Below are 18718 nucleotides of genomic sequence, written 5' to 3'. Positions count from 1 at the left end.
AAATAAGCCAGCTTCTGTTAAGATAGCCATATTGTATATCGATAAAGCACTGGCCATTACATAAAGAACATTGCCTTTTGATTTGTTTTGTATATAAAGTGTTTCTATTTAAAGTTGACAATACCTTATCATTATTCCAATTCATTTTGACCTCAAAGGGATGCCAGAATCTGGTGATGTGCCAAAATCACTGAAGATTTTGGTACTCACCAGTTCTGAATTTAAAAAAAATAAAAATAAAGTAACATTTAAAAAATATTAACAACAATAAATAAACAGTGGACAGCACACCCTACTGAAATATGGATTGGTTTTTATAACTGCTCTTATTTGAAATCATTCTCATCCATTTATCATACTTACTACCTGTTCTTACTGGACTCTACTCATATAAGCAACTATTAACTATGTTTTAACTTCTCTTAGTCGAACTCACTCTTACCTATAATTTAATGTATTATTTGTTTTGCTCTTTCTTGAATTTGATCTTATTGTACTTTCATAACTGCTTGTATCTGTATTATGATATTCTGTAATGTGACATTTTATAATGTGATAACTTGTAATGTGATATTTTACATTGTATTGTGATACTTTGTAACAGTTGTCTGCCCTGGATAAGGGCGTCTGATAAGAAATAAATAATAATAACCAACAAGGCATGTTTTAAGTGGAGATAAATAAAATTGATGGTTTTTAAGACAAGATTACAAGATTCTACTGTATATTGTATCTGTACGTAAAATATTTGAATACTGTACATGGATAGTTGCACCAGTAATGGCCCATGCAAAAGTCAAAATCGTGTTTTGAAATCGAAAAACCAGAACAGACCTTTCTGGTATCTTTCCCTGTCACCAGCTGTCCCTTATCCTTGGTATATAAAATATGTATAGTTGTCGTAGGTGACGTATGTTGCTAGCGTACTTGTTCTGTGTGTGTATATGTACAGTTTATTACATATTTCCAATACATCAAAAGGAGCCTCTTTTAAAAAACACTATGTAACCATTGTGTTATATTCCAACTGTGTTCCAGTATGTATTTCCAACTACTTTTACAACTGGCTCTATCCCAAATCCACCAGTGAGTGCAGATGGTTTCTATCAACACAAAGTTCAGGCATTCGTGGTCTCCTGTTATGCTGTGTTAATATAATACAATTTATCTAACCATAAATAGTAGATACTGTACATTATATTGGTTTATTTGCTAAAGGAGAGTCATAACACATTAATTCTGTACACAAAAAAAGAGATCTCCAGAACCCTGAGATGCAAGTTACACTCTAGAGTCATTTGTTATTTGTTTTTAGTATATAAAACAACTTTTGATTTTAAAGACACAGTAAAACTCCTGTTCAAGCTATAATTACAAAATAAGCATCAATTTCCGATGTAGTGGTCATTACCACCGAGATAACTTGCCTTGTTAACAGTGACGCTATATTATAGAATTGTAAAGCACTATACAAACAATTAAATATTAGATTTACATTTAAATGACTTTACACTATGTAAGTACGATTCCCCATCATTTTCTTATATCGTACCCCGAGTGCTGACTGCAACATTTCTATTACACTTGCATCTTTCTTTTCACTATAAAGATAAAGTAACAGTACATGTCTGTGTGCGACTTACTTTAAACTGTTGGGAACATACAGTAAGTAACATGACATGACATAGAAAGTCTGTTGAGAAAGGCAGGAATTAGATCATTTCCTTAACCACTGCCAGCTCGAATATAAGTGATGCAGTCTTTAATTACCACAACTTTCCTAGCAAAACTGTGCTGACAAACAGTTTTATTATAGGAAAACTGGGTCGCAGTCCAGGGTCAGACTATTGCCTGAAAACACACATGGCATGTGGGTCATATGGGAGAATCAGAGGTTTTTCTATGCACACATGCTTTTAAACAATTAAAGAGAACCATATCCACTTAATCCACTGAAATCCACTCACACAAATAAAAGCTTTCAGAATAATGATGGTATAAGCATTAATACTTTAATAATTTTAGTGACAAATAAGATCTATTCACCTGTTTGCCAGCAAAAAATAAATATGAAAATCAGAACCCTTAGTAAGAGGTAATTAAACCAAACGCAAACAATTTGTGGCTGGAAACAACAGACTGGTGCTTAATTTAATTATCTGCAGTGCGGCAACTCTACCAAGGGGAAAATACCAAAAGGATTAATGTAGAGTTAAACAGCTGCAGTATTCACAATAGATTAAAAAAAGACCATACTGAATTTGAATGTAATATTTCCTCCATATATAGTTGGCTCATCTTGTGTTTGTTAGTTTTTATCACTCTTTGAAGGTTGTAACGAACAAAAATACACAGGACACGGCACATTCGCCAAAACAAAAGAGATAAACAAAAACGGACTAATACTACACAAAACACGGTGAGCAGATATTTTACCTATTACTTATCACAATTATTACTATTACCTCTGTCTTTTTTTTTTTTCAAATCAGGGATACATTATGAAGGCTTTATGTACAAGAAAACGAAACACAATAACTATCAGTATATAACATCATATTCCATAACATATATATTACACATTGCCCCTCACAAGAATGTTATTTGGAAGAAAAGGTGAAAATATAGAACAATCCACCTTCAATCAATGAAATATCAACTGAATAGCAATAGCACTAGTGTGAAATTGGTGTGATTACTACCTTTTTTTTCTAGAAAACAGCAAGTCATTTATTTTCACTTTGCCACTGGGAGAGCAAATCTGACATTTGGTCTACCTCTGCTAGATAGGTTTGAAATGGTTCTGGTAGCACTTTCTATAATGATTAAAGATTAACTTCAAATAAAAAGCTTTAGTGTGTTCAGAATTGTTTTCTTAAACATGCATGCATTCATAAAAAATACAACATTTAGCCAAAAAAAGAAAAGGAAAATGATATGCATACCCAGTTGGTTCATGCTACTGCTATTACAGCTACAGTAGATTCCGGTTCTCATGTGTATTTTTGTTCTCAGGTACTGTACCATGCAGTATGTACCTAATGTTTTGTCAATATTGCTCTTAGCGCAGGCTATATTTAAAGTGAACTTTAAACAACACAGATTTGTCTCAGTAAGATGACGATTCTTCAGTTTCTTCGCCTGATATTGCTTCATTTTGGGCATGGCACTTTTCCAAAATCTAGAAAAATATAGTATCATAATGGTATGACAACATCTCAATTCAAGATAATCAAAGTCCCATTCTTGGTCCTCAAGTTTGCTGTAAACTTAACCACAGTGGTAAGCCCTGCAGGTGAGGTTACTCAGACTCTGTTGATTTTGCCTACCTAACCTGCGGGACCAGCACAGCCAATGCGATGCTCCCTTTGAAATTCCCAACACATATTTTGCAGGTGATTTACAGCTAGGAGTTAGACCTAAACTCTCCTAACTGCATGACTCAACCTGCACACCATGAGGTAGGTATTAAGGTAAGTTTAAAATTTTTTTTTTTTTTTCAATGTATTGATTGTGAATTCGATGGCTTAAAAACGGAATCCTGTAATGCAGAGGTTATGAAAAGTACCAGTACCTCAGGTATTGTACTAAACATTATGCTCTACAAAATAACCGATCTTGGAAAAATATAAAATGACTTCACTCTGCATTTCGCTTGCCCCTTCGCTGAATAAATCTCTGTCTGCCACCATCTCACTTTTTGTATCTACGTTACTGGCTGATTTCAGGTGGAAATGACAGGAAGATGAAAACCATTTCACTGATTTGGGACATCTTAGCTTTTAAAAAAAGGTGCTGCATTTGGGGCAAATGTCATAAAATCAGTAATAAATCTAACCATAGGGTTAGCAAGCCACTTTCAATTCTACAAAAGAATCTGTTTATGTGTTTCTATATGTTTAAGTACCCCAAGGACCCATGTTTTTAATCGGGAGCCACATTATCAGATCCACAGGTATGTGCTACAATACAAAAGTTCTCATTTCCATTTACTAGAAGTTTGGTGGAAGCCATCCAAATAATGCTCTGTGTGTTATTCTATCTGACATTAAGGTGAAAAAAGATAGAAAGACGCGAAAATCATTATTATTTTTTAATTCTCTCAACTGACATGCAAAATTACTCCCTAAGCAAAGTTTGTCCAAGTCACGACTAGCTGAGGTCCATTCATGATATTAACATTTTGTAACTTCAAGCTTCACACTGGAGTAAATGCTAAATGTACTGTATTACATGTAATTTACAGCATTAAAGCCATACCAGAGAGCTGTATGAAACTGTAATGGTTCTACTGTACAAAACTTGTTATTACAGTACACCAGTGTTTATAATGTCCTTTATCACTGTTAAAAAGCTGAAAAAGAAACTGTAATAGGTGATCTCCTTCTGTAAAGATTTTTTTTTTTAACAATTATTTTTATTCATACTCTAATTTTCTCCCAATTTTGGAAGAGACGAAGATGAGCACTCGCCGTCAGCCGTCCACTTTTTTTTTGCTTTTCAAGCCCGCCATGCAGCCATATTCAGAACGTACAGCGTCGGAGGACCACTCAGTTTCGAATTGTCTGCAGGCGCCTGGCCAGCCACAGGGGTTGCTGGTGTGCGGTGAGCCAAGGACTCCCCAGCTGACCTAACCCCTACCCTCGTCTGGGCAGCACTTTGCCAATTGTGCGCCGTCACCTGGGAACTCCCGTCCACGGTCAGCACTGGCATAACTTAAATTCGAATCAGCGATCTCCAAGCTATAGGACGCATCCTGAGTGCCTTGACTGGATGTGCCACTCGGGAGCCTAAAAAAACTTCTTTAAATAGAATGCTTTTGTGGTTTTGAGCGAATGTTTGGAATGGAAAAGCTATGAGTATTTCTGGAGTATGTATGGAATGAGAAAGAGATAAATAGTGTCCTTGAGAAGGAAGCTTCCTCTGTGAAACTGTCAGACAGGGCTGTGTCTGCGCATCCATACCATACCACACCACCCACAAACACATCAAGGAAAAATCTGAATAAAAGTCAGAATTAATTGTTTTACAATTGTTATATATGTAAATTGAAATACTTTTAAAACTTTTTTTTTGCAAATAGCTTTACTGCATAACGCACCTCACTAAAGAGTAATAATTTGGATTACATGCAACACTTTACTGGCTAGATGGAAGCACAGAACACTGTTTCTGATAAGGAAAGCTGGTGTCAGAAGAGTGTCAATAGGATGTGATACTCTTACCTGCAAGTATGTGATTGTCCGATGTGGGAAGACTTCCCTAACAGCAACCATGCAGGACATCAAACAACAAACTAGTGACCAGCATCCACAATTGCAACAGGCTGCTAGTTGCCTGAATGTATAGTAACAGATCTATTATTAATACATTTGTAGGCCAATACCCCATGCTGTAGGTTTCCAGTATGTCTACACAGAAATAAAAAAACAGGGCAGGAAACATTTATGTTAATAGCTGGGGAAATGTTCGGCTTGCTAGCTAATTTCATTTATCATTAGCGACTAGAACTGGAGGGGTTCCTTCGCTTTTTGTATTTTATTAAGCATCACAAACATTGAAACACACTGTCTTCCACATAAGACCACCACATGGATTATCTGGCGTTAGCGTTTCTGTAGCTGTATGTAATTTGTAACACTTCCATATGTGTTTTTGAGATTATCATTAGTTATGATATATCCCCTGAAGGCTCTGGGACCGCTAATGTGGCCTTGTACTGTAACTCATACTGAAAAGAAAAAAAACATGACTGAAGGCACAAACAGTGCATACATATAATAACACTTTTGTTTATGGATCCATTATAAGTGGTTAAATATAGTACTTATGTAACATATATACACAGACCTATAACAAGTACTGTTGGTTTTCAGAAAAAGTATAGATAGATAGATAGATAGATAGATAGATAGATAGATAGATAGATAGATAGATAGATAGATAGATAATGATAAATGTTGTTCAGTCTGCTCTTTTGCCCTGTCTGGGATTTCCATAAGTAAGGTCTAAGTAAAGTAAATTCTGTAAGGAATAATGAGCCTCTGACAGCCTGCAGTATAATATCACAATGCGACAGTGTTTTACTGTTGAAATATCTCAGATAAGCAGGGCTGTCTACACTTTAAATCAGGGACCATTCACTTACTTGTCCAGGGCTGTGCTGGTAGGCATACTCCTTGCAAATCCTCTAACCCCCATCTGCTGGAAGTAAGGAATACATGGCAGATTGGCTGCAATAATGGCCACTGAGTCAGAGGGATTCACAAAAAATCCATTCTGGCCAAGGATCATGTACCGATCCTAAAAGAAAGAGAAAAATGCATATTAAATATAATATCTTTAAAGGCAAGCGTGGTTCACAGCTGTGGTGCACTCTTTTTTGTTCTAAACTCAATCTAGAGTCAATACAAAGCCTAGTTGTTTTTTTTTTTTTGGACTGTCCAAAGAAAGAACTGCAATCACTCAGTTTTTTGTACTGTTGATGCACAGAGAATGAAAATTGAATAAAGTAACTGCAAATTACATGAAATACAACTGCAGTAATACAGCAAGATTACAGCTAAAAAGATTGCATTTCACATGGTGAGATGAGTTTCCTTCCATCTGGAACCAGCGACGATGGTAAGTAATGTTTACCCCGTCTCCATCGAAAGCTGCTCCGAAGCCAAACTCCCCTCCCTTCATGGCCTCCACTAGAGAGGCAGCGTAGGTCGGGTTGGGATCAGGGTGCTGCCCTCCAAAGTCCTCCAGGGGGATGCAGTTAACAGCCGAGTTTGCAGGGGCTCCAAGCTCATCACACAGAATTCTTCTCACATAGGGACCCATCACTGGAACAACGTGTCAAAGTATCAACGTCAGGTTACCTAAAAACACTTCATTTAACCTTTTCAAATACAGATTGTTTTCACTGTGATAAAATCCAAATAAAATGATTGGATTTCTTAATGTAAACCATTCCCAAAAATATTTACCATTTTTACAAAGCTGAAACAAAACCCATTATATATATATATATATATATATATATATAGTTTTTTTATCAATACAATTTATATTTTTAGAACACAAAATAAGTGATATTCTTTGGTGTTCATTTTTTGGATCTCAGTTAGCTTAAAGAGACAGTATCATGTCTACAAGTTCTAAAAATACAGTATGTTTAAAATGTATTGGATAGTCCTGTGCTGTTTCTTAGCTTCCTGAATCAGTTGAAATAACTTCCAGTACTTTTTTGTAATTATGTACTGATTAAGGAAACTCCAATGTACCCCGAAGCTTGGTGACATTATTTACATCTTTGGCTTCAGTCCTGGAATTAGCATCTTCATTCTTTCTGACAGGCAGCAATATGGTCAGTGGATAAACCTATTTATTATTCTCACTCGAGAGTTCACTCGAGCTAACCTTTACAGATGTTTAATCTATTAAAATATCAAACAATTATGAAAAGTTTTCTAAAATTCTAGTAATCTTTCCGTACAGTGTGGCAGCAAGATATAGAAGAGCATTTCACTTGAATGTCGTTCCACTGACAACGCGGCAGTATTTCAATGACTGGTGAAGCTCTTGAATTAAGTTCTAGGTGAGCAGATGAATATGGACTCCTGCAGTCTTTAGTTTGCAGACACAGACCGCTCATGCACATACTTTTTAAAACAAGTCACGTTATTTCAAGTCGCATTTTGATGGCTGTAATTTTATTTCTGTTTATTTTTATTTTTTGATTAATAAATACACAAACCACTCACACAGGTAACCCTGCAGAAGGCGGTCTCTCTAAAATAGCAAAACAAGTGAACAGCAAACCAAGGAATGAAAACTTTTTCAGGTTAGGTAAAATTGTTTCTAATTTATGTACAATACTATGAAGGTTAAACTATGATACTGGGTCTTTAATCAGTTTAACCAGTTAAAACCAAAAATCCTAAACATACAGTAAGTTGTAGTTATACTAAAACAAGGTGTAGGAGATTCTGCATAAAGTGTTAATTATGTATTTGATTATAAGTTTCTTTACTTCTACATAATGCTTTTTTTTTAATTGTCAGTCGATTCTTTGATTTGACTCAGCGGACGTCTGTGTTATGATACAAACGTATACATTGGTTCATGCTGTGGCCTGTGCGGCTTTGCTTGCTTGTATCTAATGTTTATGATTGTATTAACATTATTTTCTTTTATGCATATAAAGTATTTTTGATTAAAAAAATTCATTTGTCAAATTTATTTCCCTACAAAGGTCTCGCAAGATAAAAAAAAAAAAATGTTAACAGGCTCCCTGGATTACCTCCATTCATGGCATCTATTCTTATTTTCAGTTGATCCGACCCAGTCAGGAGTCCCTTGATAGCGCTGAAATCAAAAATACTGCGAAGCAAGTTGAGGTAAACATCCACTGAATCCACAATTTCCACTGAAACCAAATAGATTGATATACATTTATTAGTTCCAAATAGAGACTTTTTAAGATACAGAACTATAATGAATAAAACATTAGGTTTTTGTGGTGTTCCATTTTTAGTAAACCTTTTTACTCTATGGTTCAATTTACTGGCAGTGTTTTCATGAAAAAAACTGGCAATGTTACAAAACTACAGTATGTTATTTACAGCCATCTAAACTAATTTTTTTTTTTCAAGGCAAGCGTATCAGAGTTAATCTTTTTTAGTTTCTGGCGTGCTTTCACAGGATATAGTAGAACCTCAGAGTTAAGAACACCTTGCAAATGGAGGTTGTTCGTAAGTCTGAAATAACCATAACTCTGAAGCTGAGTTTGAAATGGATTTAATAAATGTGTACGCCTGCTATCTACACCCTTAATCTGGCAAATAATACAAAAATACCGCAGTAATGCAATACTCCTATTGTTTGCATTTGAAGGGCTTTAAAGTGTAACTTAGCAAAAACACAGATTTCAACATCCAGGAAAACATTAGTTAACGTAATGTTTGTTTTTATTTTATTTTAAACAAAATGCATTCGTGCAGCTTGCCTAGTCATTCAGCCCCTTTGGATTGAAAAAAAGGGGCTTTGTTTAAACTAAAAAGTTCACTGTAAAATTGCCTGTACTTGCTTTGAACTCTGCCTCACTTTGTCTGGGTACATTTGTTGGTACAGTAATTTTGCCTTTCTGGTTGCATTGCACACATGGTTGCATGATACTGGCTAAAAGTGGAGTGTTCGGTTGAGCGGTCAGTTTGTAATTCTGAGGTTCTACTGTACTGTGAAAACCATTCTCTAGTATACATCCTTGATAAATGGGACCATGTGTCTTCAGTTTGCAAAAAATGATCTAACATTACAATGCATTTGAAAATGTAGTGGAAATGTTTAAAGGCAGAGTACCTCTGAAGGGTTTAAACTTGTTTTCCAGGTCAAAGTCCTGTCTGCCCAGCCTGGAGAGGTCTATTCGGAGGTCAGGGCAGATGGCAAACTCTTCCAGCGTCCTGCTGATCTGGTGGATCTTATCTGTTACAGTGTCTGGGGCTGGACCTGCCGGGTGGGAAATGTGGGCACAAGGGAAATGTTGACAAATGTGTTACAGTGTCAATTGTGGATTGAGCAGTGCATTGTAGTGGCAGCATTAAAGTAATTTGTTTAAAGCCACAGGAAATAAAGGAACAGGATGATACGTTGTATGCTTGCTCAAGGATTTCCTCATTGCTTACTGTGGCACAGCGAGAGCTCTGCCCATTTATATTTATTGGTGTTTGGTGGTGGTTGGCAGGGATGGAGTTAATTCCTCCATGCCAAAAATATTTGATAATGTAGCTGGAGCATTAATTAGATAAATGCTAAATATTAATTAATTAGGCTGAAGCCACATCCCATCAAAGGAGAGCCCAGGGCTCCATTTGAAGGGAGGAGTTTGGTGATTGAACCGGTGTTGTTTTTGTGGCTCTGTATTGTCTTTAAAAGTTCAGTGATGGCTCTGCCCAGCCTGAACAGTTTGTGTCATTTTTGTTATTTTTGCTTGTACTGCAGTTTCTTGCCTCCGTGTCTCTGTCTCGCTGCTAACCTGTCTCACTTACATGAATCGGTTTTAAAGAAGGGATTATTTCCCAAAACGTTTTAATTAGTTTGCAATTATGTGCTGATACTATCTTTGAAGCTACTGAATCTTTAGTGATTCTAACAATTACAATTCCTGTTGTACTGCAGAATTTTTTTTGTTTTAGGGTGAACATGCAGTAATTTCTGGACCAGTGGTTCAGTGAACCTCTACTGACACATGGCAATTTTAGAACACTATTCTGCCCTCTGATTGGGTGCAGCTTGTGACTGTACTGAATCACAATACAAGGAGCTTCTAGCTGCATAAGTAATAAGATATGTATAATGACAACTAATCCTATTAATCACTGTAACAGCAGACAGGGTACAAAGACGTTGGTAACAGAAATCACTCTGTGATCAATGTTGCCTCTTTCTTAAAATACATTTTAAACCATGTCAACTTAAAAGTGCTGGAAAGTTTATCAGAGGGATTTTTCCCCTACATTTAACAGACCCAAAATTTCTTGTTACACAGGTTTTACTATGACACTGCTTTGGCTGATTTCACAAGCTAAAGTGTCAGCAGAGTCTTTGGTTTATAGACTTTGTTGTAAATACATGAGGGAGTAAGCCTTAATCAAGTAAGTAGGCAGGATAGAGAGGGTAAATGATAGGCACATCCTAAATTGTTGATCAAAGTAACATCAAACAAAATAAAGGCACTGTTTAAAAAAAAGGGTGGGAAATTCCTTACATACCAAAATATTTTAATGGCAGTCCTAAGTAACAGCCTGTAAAAGATTAGGTGACGAATGTCCTGCTCCTGAAGATCAGAGAAGGTCACAACAGGTGTTTCTACAGTCTTGGCTGATGTGTGACTGAAGGGATCTGGATAAATGTGCCCTCTGTGGGGTTTCTGGAGAATTCAGTCCCACAGTCAACTGCTGCTGGGACTCACAATAGCTTGATTTGGACTTCAAACACTGAGCTAGATTTAGAATAAAATTTAAGGGCTGATAGTGCTTTGGTTTGGCTGTGGTACTTGGTGTGCTTATATTATTTTATGTGAAAAACATAAATTCAAATAAAGAGGCCACCAGGAAACTGTGGAGTTGAGAATCACTAGGACTATATCGTGTATAAGAACTCTTCAATTCCACAAATTCTACAAATACGGTTAAGGCATAGCTCAGAAGAAGATGCATCAGTACCCTTACCACATGATATTCAATGGCAATGTAGTGGACACAGTGGAAACATTTTGATTCACATAGCAATGGTGTCACAATGGTACGAATGACCCCAGAATAGTAACCCATTCCACTACTTCATCGGTACTGGTATACTGCAATATTTCAGGGCTGCTGTGCAATGTGTGTTCCAAATCCCTTGCCTTTGCTGCAGTCAGCTAATGGTAATACTTCAATATAATACGCTGGTAATATACTTCTATCCCAGTGGTATTTTTAAAATGTTTCAGTAAGTGCAGGCCTATGCTGTTTACCTGGAATTCTGATGACATTTGAATGAATGTAATGCATGTATCCACTCAACAAGGGCACCCACCTCCATTTGCCACGTTGAATTTGATCCCAAAATCCCCTCCTGGTCCCCCGGGGTTGTGACTGGCTGTGAGAATGATTCCACAGATGGCCTTTATCTTTCTAATAATACACGAGACAGCTGGAGTCGACAGAATCCCATTGTGTCCAATAACCAGACGGCCGATCTGAACAACAGCATTGGAAAGAGAACATGTACAACTCAGTTTCCCTCTGTGTCCCTCACTGTGACTAGATACCTGCTGCAGTGCAAATACAGACTGCATTGAATCCACCTGACATATTCACAGGTTATATTATACCAAGGCATAAAAATTGAAAAATGAAGTAAAGCATATGAAATGATTGTGAAAGCATGGTAAATCAAAGCATGGCAATTTACAAATACATGTACTGTAATGGTTGACCATGGTAAAGCAGAGTAGGCATGGGGAAAGCATGGGCAACTTCATAATCACAGGCAAATAAATTGCAGTAAACCTTTATAAGGATGTCTCTGTTAAACTACTGGAATTATGGGAGTCACAGCAAGGACCCGTGGAGCACACAGGTCAGAATGACTCATGATGATGACATTGGAAAGTCAACATCTGGGTTATAAAATGCAGACATTTTTACACTGACAACTGTAAGCTGTTTGTGACCAAATATTGGCAAATTATATTCGTACACTTCCAAAGTTAAAGAAAAAGAGGTTTTTTTTTTTTTTTTTTTTTTTTTCCGTTAATAACCTACTATAGTGACTGCCATATAACTTCACCTGTTATATATTAGGACTGATGATCAACTGTCAATCAATGACATGCCATGTAATCCCTATACTTTACCCTTATATTTCAGCAAGTAGTAAAAAATAATTAAGAATTAATGTTCAATGCAGCATTTATTACATGCTAGATAATTGACCGTGGCAACAGCTATGCGTCCTGAGTGTCCTGAGTCGAAGACCTTAAACAGAGGCCCTGTCTGCTTTATGAACTGGTTTGTGGAATTCCATGGAAGAAGAACAGGGGTTGAACCCAAGTGCATTGGTATCCATGGAAACAATAAGCTACTCCGCTGATCGATCCAAAATCAATATCTTAACTTCAAAACCCCAACATAAAGAACACAATATTGATTAAATGTAATATTATTATTATTATTATTATTATTATTATTATTATTATTATTATTACTTGTTTGAGACATTTTTTTAAATTGTTTAAAACAGCACTCACATATTCACCAGGTGCTGAATGTGTAACTTTCTTTTTTAAACCAAATCATGCTCATTGACAAAGAATGTTCAGGACTCCCCCCTCATTTGAGATCTATTTCTCATTTCATTTACATGACTCATAAAGTTTGGTAAGTTTCGTTCCTTTCTAATATTAGTATGTACCTTACTTCATCCTCCCTCCACCCTCACTTGGGCCAAATGATTACAAGAGCAGCACTTGTTCATTGTTATCCTGACATACTCTAACCATCTATAAAGAGTCATATACTTTACAATTAAACCATTACATTAACTCATAATACAGTATGAATACCACAGGGCCACTATACTGAAAGCCATATTTAAAACGAAAAGGGTACTTGTGTGTGAGTGTGTGTGGGGGGCAGTGTAATTGAATCTGTGAAACATCCTTATAAGGCTCCACAGATATCCTTTAGCAATCCTTACAAAGCATTCCTCAACTCCCTGGATCGCTGTCCTGGTCCAGCTACTTCAGAAAACACCATTCAATCTTAATCTGTGTGAAAATGCAGACCAAACTTGATGGCAAAGTTCAGCAGCTACACTGGGAAGTCTCAAACGAGTTTACTTTTCATAGTTTAAGCAATGCCTACGTTTTGTCTTAAGGCAATTTGCTAAAGAGAAAGAAGGCTTCCCAATAAACTGAAAATCAGGGTAGCTCTGATGTTCAGTCACAACTGTAAGTCAAGGTAACTGTTTTGGATGAAATGTTATTAGCAGTCATTTCCTGTACCAGCTGCTACAAGTTGTTGACACTTCCTAGCAGATAGCAAGTATTAACTCCTTCCACGCCATATGCTACATGTTTACTTTTAATACTAGAAGATAATCTTACGTAAGGGACAAACAACAATAAATGGTTAATTGAGGACAATAATTCACTGTTTTATTTGTGGATTATTCGAGATGGCAATTCACCATTTTGAATTGTTTATAAAGTGATATTCATGCAAAACGTCAGTGCTGAATACCACTGATAATATACAAAATTTACTTAATATATCACAAAATAATTACAAAAAAAAGTATTGACTGCTACTAGTCACACAAACATACTCGAAACGCTGCATTTTGTAACAAGTGTTATAAAATGTGTTCTGAATACTGTGCCATTTTTCACAGTGATTGGCTGTCAAGAAATTAAGCAATTAAGCAATTAAGTACTGAGGACTGCCATACAGTTTTCTGATGAATCCACAGTTCTTTGTGTTCTCTGTCATGAATTCAGTTTTCAGTTTAATTGTAAAATGAATCAATTATACAATCAAAGGATGGCGTCATGTAAATGCTTTAAACTTGGACAAAGGCAATTAAAGTGGTATGGGTTACAGTATCTCCCAGCTCTCCAAACACAGGACAGCAGTCCTAAATGGACAATATAATGTATCATATTTCCTTTATTATCTTATCTCTGCAGGGTTATAAATACACATGTGGGGTGTACTTTTTATAAGATTTACTGGCCCAATTTTAGTTCATCCATTTAAATGTTTAGTTCATCCATTTTTTGTAATGTAGTTTGTAAAGCAGGAAATGTGGTGGTGAAATGTTATAACATAATAACATTTATTTATTTAATAATTCGCATCTGTTGTACAAATGATTGGGAACAGTTATTGGCACTATGTTATATAACACTATAAATATGAACTTGAAGGCATCTATGATTGGAACACACCACACCATAACTTACATAGGTTACCCTGTATTCATATTTAACAAACAAATATATAACTTCTTCTAGACATATCTCACAATATTAAAATAATAATAATAATTTTGTAAGGTGTGTGATTAACTGTAAATTTAATATAGACATGCCATGCACTATACATCACAGCAAATGTTTGAGATTCTCTATTCTCCATAGCCAATGTACAGTACCTCCGTCTCTATGTCAACCTACTGTAATTCTATGCCACTGGGACACTGATTGTGCCAATTGTGATGGTGTTGTTGTGATTTGACACCTAACTACATGTAACTGGATTGAGACATTTCACACATTTCACAAACACCCTTAAAATGCCACCTGATCAAAAACAAACAAACAAAAAAAAAAACATCAGAGCACTTTCAACTGGGCTCCAACCAGGAATTGTGCTGTAAAGAACCGAGCTTAACAAATACCCTTGGTCTTTTCACTTTAAAAACTTTAAATGTACGGCTATGGCCAAAAGTTTTGCCTCATCTATAATTTTAGGATTGAGACTTTATTATATATATATATATATATATATATATATATCTATATATATATAATATATATATTATAAATTTTCATTTAAGTATATGTAAGACAATCATGTAATCAAAGAAATGGTACAAAATTATATTGCAAAAGTCTACCGGAAGCCATTATAGTAGTACAGTATTTCATGTTAGATTTTGAAATGTCACATTTTACAATTTGTTGTCAGTTTTGTTAAGTATATGGAAAATTACAAAGCAGTATGTAATTTAATATGTTAAAGTAACATTTTTCATTATTAATTATATAGGGTGAAGCAAAACTTTTGGCCATAGCTGTAAAGTGTACCTGTATCTAACATTTCACAAATCTTACCATTGTGAACTTCTATTTGTTTTATAGGTTTCAAATGAGCAGTTTTGAAATAAACACATGTTACAGTGCATGTATTTTCCTGTTATCTGGTTCTACTTTAAAGAACATTTTTTTTGTTGTTGCTGTTAAGTACTTCTGTATTTCCTTGGTCATTTCACCAGGAGTGTGAAATTGTCCCAACACCAACACCTTTTATCCTATCATTAACCAACCAGCTGCTTCCCCTTTTGACTGACATGCAGCCAGCAACATACCTTGACCCCAAGACACTGCTGAGGTGAAATAGCATAGAAAGTAGCTTCCTGAATGGAAGGAAAGCAATTGTTTTGTACTTTGTGCAGTATAAGATATCATGCCATAAAATGAAAATGAATGTTACCAATGTCAAACATGTCTTTTTTTTTTTTTTTTTTTTTAAACTGCAAATAAATTTTAGACCTATATACAAGAAATAGCATCACCAGTAAACCCACATCACACTTGACATATTGGGTTAGATTCACCCCGTGCACATTTTAACCATTTTGTTCATAAAGGAAAACTAAATGCTAATGGCACAAAACCGTAAAAAAAAAAAAAAAAAAAAAAAAAAAAAAACAGAATCCAAAAATGTCTTTGTTTCATAATAGCTAAGTAACCTTAAGCTATACAGTATTGCAAAAAGTGGTGCAAATCTATTGTAAGAGAAGAGGTTTTAAAATGGCCACATGTCATAAATAAAATGTAGAAATATTGAGACTAAAATACGTATAGATGCTTACCCCATTGGCAGCTGCCATTTGAACAATAACCTCAATTGCTGTCCGGCTGAAGTACCTCCCGTCACTGCCTACCACCATAGTGCACCCCTGCCTGTCCCGGAGGTCGATGGACGAGAGGACACTTTGGATGAAATTCTGCAGGTAATTCCTCTTACTCTCAAAAACCATTGTCTTCTTCCTCAGCCCATTGGTGCCGGGTCTCTGGTCATCATAGGGAACGGTCTGGACCGTAACAACCGGTATAGGGCAAACCTCCATGGTCTATCCTCAGAACCTACCCAATACAACTCACGATTACCTAACGGTACCAAATGAGTATACTCTTCTTCGGTTACGTGTTAGCTTTAATATAATGTCGCGTGCAAATTTGTATCCTTCGGGTTAAAACGAAGAATCCCGAGTTCACGACGTACAGCGTTCGTTGTTCAGTAGACTTGAAACCCCTAGAAAACAAACAAACAAACAAAAAAAAAAAAGGGATCAATGCAGCTAATGCCAATCGCCTTGGTTTCTCATGCAGTATTAAATGTAATATAGGTTTCCCTGGATCTCACTTGTTTATACAGTAATGTTCTGGAGACAAAATTTTGTGGCAGAAACGAGTTCTTTTAATTATTATTGTTATTGCTGATCTAAATGATCCCGACAAGTCCTCGTTTTACAACTTCACTTCCTCAAATAAGTCTTTGAACAAGGGCAGGAGCCTGTCAAAAATTCAGGGAGGGCCAAAAAAGCTTTGCAATCAGCTGCAACTGAAGTCAAAAATAACCCAGCGGACAGAATTGTGTTCTTCCAGTGTTGTAATTGGACGCTTTTTGTACGCACCGACACTTGTTCCAGAGAGTCAAATGCTGTCAGCATAAACAGTTACCTCTGTCTGCGCTGGTTTCGGATCAGCACAGACAACCTCGGATAACTCGAAGTGTATTATGTGAGTACAAAAATAAATTAATAAATTAATAAAAAGCCTATTTTAGAATGTGAATCTTCCATTGTCCGCTATCCATCCTTGCTACCTAATATTTTTTCCATTATGTATGTGGACTATTTTAGATTGGTGTTTTCGTGTTTATGGATTGGTTATATAAGCCAAAACTACTTGAATGTATATCGAATTCTTAATTGAAGTGACATTAATAGTAAAACCTTTACCATTAATAACCAAGAACAAACACTTACTCTTGTTAGTGGCACTTGAAAGCAAGTTAAGAGTGGGAGGTACCTCATATCGAGTCAAGGACATCATTATTTTAGTTCATAATTACATTTTAATCATTGTCAATACAATGTATTAGAAATTCTACAAGCACAGTATACTTGATTACTTTTTATTTATAGAAGACATGTAATAGATAAAAACTTTCTCCCTGGTGCAAGTTAGTTTCAGTCATGATGGACGAGACAGCAACTATAACACACGTTGCATGAGGACTGATTGGCCTTTGCAACCTTATTCAAGACACAAATTATAGATTGACCACAAACAAAAACCCAGTTTATTCAGGGTATTTTATTTAATTTGCAGATATATCACCTCTAGCTTTAGAGACTCTAACAATTGAGGAATTTTCAGGATAACACCCCCCCCACCCCCCCACCCCACCCCCGATATATATTGTATAGAAAGTCGTTTTGGTGAACAAATGCCACATTTCACCGTTACTCCAGGTTAAATTTACTGCATTTACATTGCAGAATTTTCACTGCTTTCATTGTTATGTGGTAATCTTACATAATCACAATATAAAAATAAACCAACACTATGAACTAAGGATTACAGTAACGATACAACACTAGCAAGTCTGCTTCAGCTTGTTTCTTCAAAGCTATTAAAGGGTTGTGAAACAGCACCACCGTGTGTCATATAACACTATTGCCCACTATTGCAATTGGTATCACAATACAGTGGAAAGTTACTATAGGCTACTAATTGCAGTTTTCTCTCTCTCTCTCTCTCTCTCTCCTCTCTCTCTCTCTCTCTCTCTCTCTCTCTCTCTCTCTCTCTCTCTCTCTTCTATCTCTCTAGATATATGCTATTATATATATATATATATATATATATATATATATATATATCAGCAGTCGTTTTCCCTCGAAGTCCTAACAAATAAAAACTCATCAGAAATATTGAGTAGTATGTTTATGAATGTTTATGAACCACAAGAGGACGACTGTCACGTAAATGTCAATATAGAACACAAAACACACTCAAGTAAATGGACAGGGCAAAACATATGGAGGCAGACATGCCACAACCCCTCAAATTCGTATCCTCGTCATTTTCCGGCATGATCATTTTTAACGGTTTTATTTTAGTTTGCTCAATTATTTTTACCCCCGGTTTTCTCCCCAATTTGGAATGTTCAATTATGTTTTTCTCCTCGCCGCAGCAATTCTCCAGGATCGGAAGGTTCAGCTAGAGTCCTCCAGTCCCAACACCAAACCAGCAGCAGGAGAGGGGTATTGCGCAAAATGAAGGCTCCCACATTGTAGCGCACACAGGGTAGCGCCGCGTGCGCAACTCTTAATATACGTCCTTATTATATGCTACAGTCCGATTACATGATAAGGGTGATAAATTTACGGT

General features: G+C 36.1%; 1 protein-coding gene across 1 annotated transcript in view; it reads right to left on the bottom strand.

Annotated features, from left to right (window-relative positions):
• Positions 1-16803, bottom strand: part of pgm5 (phosphoglucomutase 5) — a 44248-nt gene extending 27445 nt beyond the window's left edge. Inside the window, exons 1-7 of the mRNA XM_041233640.1 lie at positions 16686-16803; positions 16132-16574; positions 11566-11728; positions 9349-9495; positions 8291-8416; positions 6640-6830; positions 6149-6303 (exon numbers count right to left, since the gene is read on the bottom strand). Of these exons, the coding sequence (XP_041089574.1) occupies positions 6149-6303; positions 6640-6830; positions 8291-8416; positions 9349-9495; positions 11566-11728; positions 16132-16389 (1040 nt within the window). The 5' untranslated portion in view covers positions 16390-16574; positions 16686-16803. The remainder of the gene's footprint in view (positions 1-6148; positions 6304-6639; positions 6831-8290; positions 8417-9348; positions 9496-11565; positions 11729-16131; positions 16575-16685) is intronic.
• Positions 16804-18718: the final 1915 nt, after the last annotated feature.

This window comes from Polyodon spathula, chromosome 2 (assembly GCF_017654505.1).
Source record: "Polyodon spathula isolate WHYD16114869_AA chromosome 2, ASM1765450v1, whole genome shotgun sequence".
In the NCBI taxonomy this organism is placed as follows: Eukaryota; Metazoa; Chordata; class Actinopteri; order Acipenseriformes; family Polyodontidae; genus Polyodon; species Polyodon spathula.
Note: the sequence above shows the minus strand (reverse complement) of the source record. Positions and strands in the feature narration are given on the sequence as shown.